Source organism: Mandrillus leucophaeus, unplaced genomic scaffold (assembly GCF_000951045.1).
Source record: "Mandrillus leucophaeus isolate KB7577 unplaced genomic scaffold, Mleu.le_1.0 Scaffold238, whole genome shotgun sequence".
Classification (NCBI taxonomy): Eukaryota; Metazoa; Chordata; class Mammalia; order Primates; family Cercopithecidae; genus Mandrillus; species Mandrillus leucophaeus.
The window spans coordinates 286443-291903 of NW_012102454.1; the positions used below are offsets into that span (position 1 = coordinate 286443).

Genomic DNA, 5461 nt, shown 5'->3' on the forward strand with positions numbered 1-5461 from the left:
AAAAAAAAAAAACCCGCAGTTGTGAACGAAAAGTTTTTGCTGTCATGCTGTTTACATTACGTTTGGTGGTGAGGGCTTGGGGGATGTAGAGGAAGGATCATGAAGACATGGATACTGAAAAGGCAAAGAGCCACTGGAGGGAACACTGGGGTAGGGGAGTCATGGGTACACAGGCTTGGCCTGCTGGGTTTGGTGATAGGAGGTTTGGGTCTCACAGGAGTGAGAGGCGCCTGGGGTGGATCTCACTGAGTCTCCTGGGTCCCAGGGAGGCACTGGATTTGCCCTAAGTGGGAGGAGACAGGAGGAACGGGGAGAAGCAGCCCAGTACCCAGCAGGGGCTGTGGAGCAGGAGCCAAAGTGAGTGGGCCCTAGCACCCCGCGGTGCGGGAGGAGGCACTGGGGCTCCCTGGGGTGGAGTTTGGGGTTTTACTGAAATTCCCTGGTGTTGTCACTGCACAGGGGTTGGGCTTGTTTCTGGCTTCCAAAAGAAGTTACTTAATTTCTCTGGCCTGTTTCCATATTGATAAAACAGATGTAGAACTTTCTTCGGAAGGCCAGTAGAGGCATTCATTTATTCATTGAGCAAACATTTACTGAGCACCTACTGTGTGCCAGTCTCTCTTCTGGGTGTTGGGGGTATATCATCAGTTACAAGAACAATCCTTGGATGCGTAGACATTTCAGCCCGAACAGAGCTCATTTGTAGAAACTGGTGTGTGCACGCCAGCTGGTGGCTGCCATTTGTTGTGCTCCAATACATCATCATGTGCATGGCATTGCTGTCACTTAGAGCAGGTGCCCAGGTGTCTGTCTCCTTCACAGCCACAGCCACTCCCCTCTGCCCTCCCTCTCATGGATTTGGGATGCCATCCTTTGCAAAATGGACCACAAATACAGGGTTAACTTCCACACGGCCAGGTTTCCCAAATATCCCCTGGCCCTTGGGGGTCCCGCTTGGAAGGATCACATCCTGCTTTTACCCCGTCCTTGCTGTAGGGCCTCAGGCAACTTTCTTCATCCTGTTCCAGGATCGCAGCTACCTGGTGCAGCACCCTTGTGCAAATTGGGTGCTCCCTTTCCAGAGGAGCCCACCCCGCACCAAGTGCTGCCTAAGGAGTGGCTGGTGCATTTCTTCAAATTAGAACACAATACTCCTTCCCTTGATGCAAGCAAGACAGGCATGTGGCTTGCTGAACAAAGCACAGGCTAGAATTTAGGCAGTGTTTGCCCCTCTGCCCAGTACCCTCGTGTAGTGAACACCCACCCATCTGCACAGAAGTCGCATGGCTAAACCACAAGGTTGTGTGAAGCTGAAGTGAGACAACACTCATTGCAGACACTCAGCATGGCACCCATCACATATTACAGACTATATAGTTGACCTTTGAATAGCACAGGTTTGAATGTGCAGGTCCACTTACTTGTGGATTTTTTTTCCAATAAATATATTGGAAACATTTTCAGAGATTTGCAACAATTTGAAAAAAACTTACAGAGGAACCACAAGCCTAGACATATATTTTAAAAATTAAGCAAAAATTAAGTATGTCACGAATGCAAAAAATATATGTAGGTACTAGTCTATCTTATCATTTACTGCCACAAAATGGATGCAAAGCTTTTTTTTGTTTGTTTGTTTTTTCTTTTTGAGACAGGATCTGGCTCTATTGCCCAGGCTAGAGTGCAATGGCATAATCTCGACTCACTACAATGGCATGATCTCGGCTCACTGCAACCTCCGCCTCCCAGGCTCAAACCATCCTCCCACCTCAGCCTCCCAAGTAGGCATACACCACCATGCCCAGCTAATTTTTTTGTATTTTTGGTAAAGACAGGGTTTCGCCATGTTGCCCAGGTTGGGTAAATCACTTATAGAAAGTTAAAATTGGCCGGGTACCGTGGCTCATGCCTGTAATCCCAGCACTTTGGAATGCCGAAGCGGGTGGGTCAACTGAGGTCAGGAGTTCGAGACAAGACTGGCCAACATGGCAAAACCCCATCTTTACTTAAAATACAAAAAATTAGCCAGGTGTGGTGGTGGGTGCCTGTAATGCCAGCTACTTGGGAGACTGAGGCAGGAGAATTGCTTGAAGCTGGGAGGCAGAGGTTGCAGTGAGCCGAGATCACACCATTGTACTCCAGCCTGGGAGACAGAGCAAGACTCTGTCTGGAAAAAAAAAAAAAAAAAAAGTTAAAATTTATCAAAAATATATGCACACAAACACAAACTCTACTTGGTGCCATTTGAAGTCAAGAGAAATGCAAGCAAACATAAAGATGTGCAGTATTAAGTCATAAGCACATAGTTACTGTAGATATACTATACTGCTGTAATAATTTCGTAGCCACCTCCTGTGCTGTCTCCGTGAGCGCAGCTGTTGAGTATCTGCTTAAAACACCACGTGAAGCTAATCATCTCCTGGTGAGCAGTTCTCACCAGCACATTGTGTATAGAAGTGAAAAGCGATGTCTCGTAGTTATTGCGTATTTTTCACCACGTTTAGTGCAATACGGTAAACTCTGAATAACCCCCTGGGCCTCATATGCGGGGCTGCTAGTGATGCCAGACTGCTTCCAAGAAGCAAAGAAAAATTACAACATTACAAAAAAGGGTTGAACTGCTTGATATCTACCATAGATTGAGATCTGCAGCTGCGGTTACTGCTGCTTCAGACAGACACTTTCTCTTATAAACAGACAGCATAAACTTACGGTATGAATAAATACAGCACAGTGCTGTGAAGGTATTTTCTCTTTCTAATAATGTTTTCAGTAACATGTACTTTTCTCTAGCTTACTTTCTTGTAAGCATACAGCACATAATACATATAACATACAAAATATGTCTTTTTTCTTTTTTTTTCCAGAGACAGGGTCTTGCTCTGTCACTCAGGCTGGAGTGCAGTGGTGCGATCACGGCTCATTGCAGCCTCGATCCTGGGCTCAAGCAATCCTCCCACCTCAGCCTCCTGAGTAGCTGGGACTACAGGCACACACAACCACGCCCAACTAATTATTTTTATTTTTATTATTTGTAAAGGTGGGGGGGGGGTCTCACTATGTTGCCCAGGCTGGTCTTGAACTCCTGGCTTCAAGCAGTCTTCCCGCCTCAGCCTCCTAAAGTGCTGGGACTACAGGCATAAGCCACTGTGTCTGGCTTCAAATTGTCTTACTCAATTGTTTATATACTGAGTAAAGCTTTTGGTCAACAATAGGCTATTAGCAGTTGAACTTTGGGGGGAGTCAAAGTTATGCACAGATTTCCCACTGCGTGGGGGTTCGGCACCCCATCCCCACGTTGTTCAAGAGTCAACTGCGTGGCCGCTGCCCATCACTGCGGGACCTTGCATTTTCCCTCCCCGGCTGAAACATCTTTTCCGGCCAGCCTCCGTTCCCAGCTCCAAGGCTGCCCCCTTGCGAGTTTCACGTGGTATAACAGTGTCATTATCCTGCCTCCTGCCTCCTCTCCTACTCCGAAATCAAATGTTCTCACCTGGCAACTGATTTCAGCGTAGCGTGTCCTCAAGTGCATCACCGGAGTGACCGCTCGTGTGGGTCAGAAACAGATTGCCTCCTCCTTCCCGTAAGTACAAGGCCTCTGCTCGCGGCCCACTGAAGACAGGCAGGTGAGGACGTGCAGAGGGCAGAGACAGACAGACGAGGAAAGGGGCCGACGTGTGCGGGGGCAAGCTTACCTCCCCCTGCCGCCTTGCTTTGGCTCCGTGCTCCTCTCTTGACTGGGGTGCTGCCCTCAGCAGGCGCCGCTCTCCGCTTGAGTGGCTCCAGGGAGGACTCCGGGCCAGGCTGCCCTGCAGTTCCTCCGAAGCAGCCCTCCGCAGGGGCCTGGAGACGCAGCCGGGCTCTCCTGCCTCATGCTCCTTCCCCCGAGCGGTGGCGTTACTTCTGGGACGTGCTCCCTTGCGTTCTTGCCGCACACACTGTCTTCAGGCCAGGACCCCTTCCCAAGTAACCGGTCACCAGCGGGTTGAGCACCACACTCCAGGCACCCGTGATGAGCCCCAGCTTCCGCCAGGAGCCTCCCAGATTGGGGTTCAGGAAGCTGGCCACGTTGGAGGCGTTGTAGGGTCCTACGCAGAGCAGCAGCGTGAGGAGGGCCCCGCCGGCTACCCAGGCGGCCCTCAGCTTCCGCCTGTGCGTCAGGCCGGAGTGGGCCAGTGCCCGGAGGCAGCCCACGTAGCAGAAGGCTGTGATGGCCAAGGGCAGGAAAAAAAGCAGGAGAGAGAGGCTGAAGCGGGCCGGGCGGGCAGAGGCCGGGTCCCAGGCCTCCAGGCAGACGGGAGAGCCGTTGACCGGTGTGTTGATGCCCAGGGAGGTGTTGCTGTGGTCCAGCCAGCCTCCCGGAGCCTCCAACACAAAGACCAGACCCAGGTGACACAGGACGAGGGCCCAGATGGCCGCACACACCCCCCAGGAATAGCACGGCCTCCGGAAGGCTTGGTAGCCCAAGGGGAAGGCCGCTCCCAGGTAGCGGCCTGCACTAAGGGCGGCCAGGAAGCCCCCGCCGGCATAGAGTGGAGCAAAGTGGGCCACCCCGAAGACAGGGCACAGTGAGGCCGGCAGAGGCCAGGCCCCGGAGGCCAGCGCCTCCACCGCCTTCAGGGGCAGGGAGACTGTCAGCAACAGGTCGGAGCAGCCCAGGTTCAGGGCGTAGACCAGGCTGGGGGTGAGACGCAGCCGGGCGTGGGCTGTCGCGCCTCGGATGGCCAGGACGTTGAGCGGGAAGCCCAGCGCAAAGGCCGCCACATAGAGGGCAAAGGAGAGCTGCCGGGGCAGGTCCATGGGGCCACTGTCCTGGCCTGCAGGGCTCCTGCGTGCAGCTGGCTCCCTGGTCTCAGATCTTGGGGCCCCTGAGAGGAGGGGCTCCTGGGATCACTCACGGGTTCCAGCCCTGCCTGGAGGATTAGAATTCACCTGATGGGATCACGGAGGAAACGGAGGCCCACAGAGGAAGGCAGCAGCCAGGGAGCCGCCGAGCCTGGATGAGAAGCTGAGACCTGTGGCCCCTAGTCCTGTGCTTTCTCTCCACTATATCACTTCTTAAAACCAGGGAAGCTCCTGGAGTGTCACAGGAGATAGGATGTGGCACAGATGTCCAAGCCGACTCCCCCAGGGTGCATGGCTGGGTGGTGCAGAGGAAGAAGGCTTCTCCATTTCTGAGATTCTGTAGGGAGAAGGGGTGGAGAGAATTCAGAACAGGGCTGGGCCCCACAGCCTGAGCCTTCCCTGGGAATGGGAGTTTGACTCCTGAGCCCACTGCCCTCCCGGGTTCCCTGGCAAGGCAAGAGCTGCTCCCCCACAGTGGAAAGTCGGCAGGGCAGCAGGGAGGAGAAGGGTGTGGATGAGGTGAGGGTGTGGCCAGGGGCAGGAAAAGGGGGTCCCCCAGGGAGAGCTCAAGGGTCAGCTGGGCCCCATCCATGTCATGGTTGAGCTTAGCAGTTCT

The 5461-nt window shown here is 53.4% G+C and overlaps 1 protein-coding gene across 1 annotated transcript; it reads right to left on the reverse strand.

Annotated features, from left to right (window-relative positions):
• Window positions 1-2489: 2489 nt before the first annotated feature.
• FFAR1 (free fatty acid receptor 1) lies at window positions 2490-5054 on the reverse strand. The gene has a single exon (XM_011982254.1). It carries the CDS (start codon window positions 4798-4800, stop codon window positions 3898-3900), a length of 903 nt encoding a protein of 300 aa, XP_011837644.1. The 5' UTR covers window positions 4801-5054; the 3' UTR covers window positions 2490-3897.
• Window positions 5055-5461: the final 407 nt, after the last annotated feature.

Bases quoted from the DNA above. Each gene is read 5' to 3' on its own strand.
- FFAR1 (XM_011982254.1), bottom strand. From the start codon at position 4,800: ATGGACCTGCCCCGGCAGCTCTCCTTTGCCCTCTATGTGGCGGCCTTT.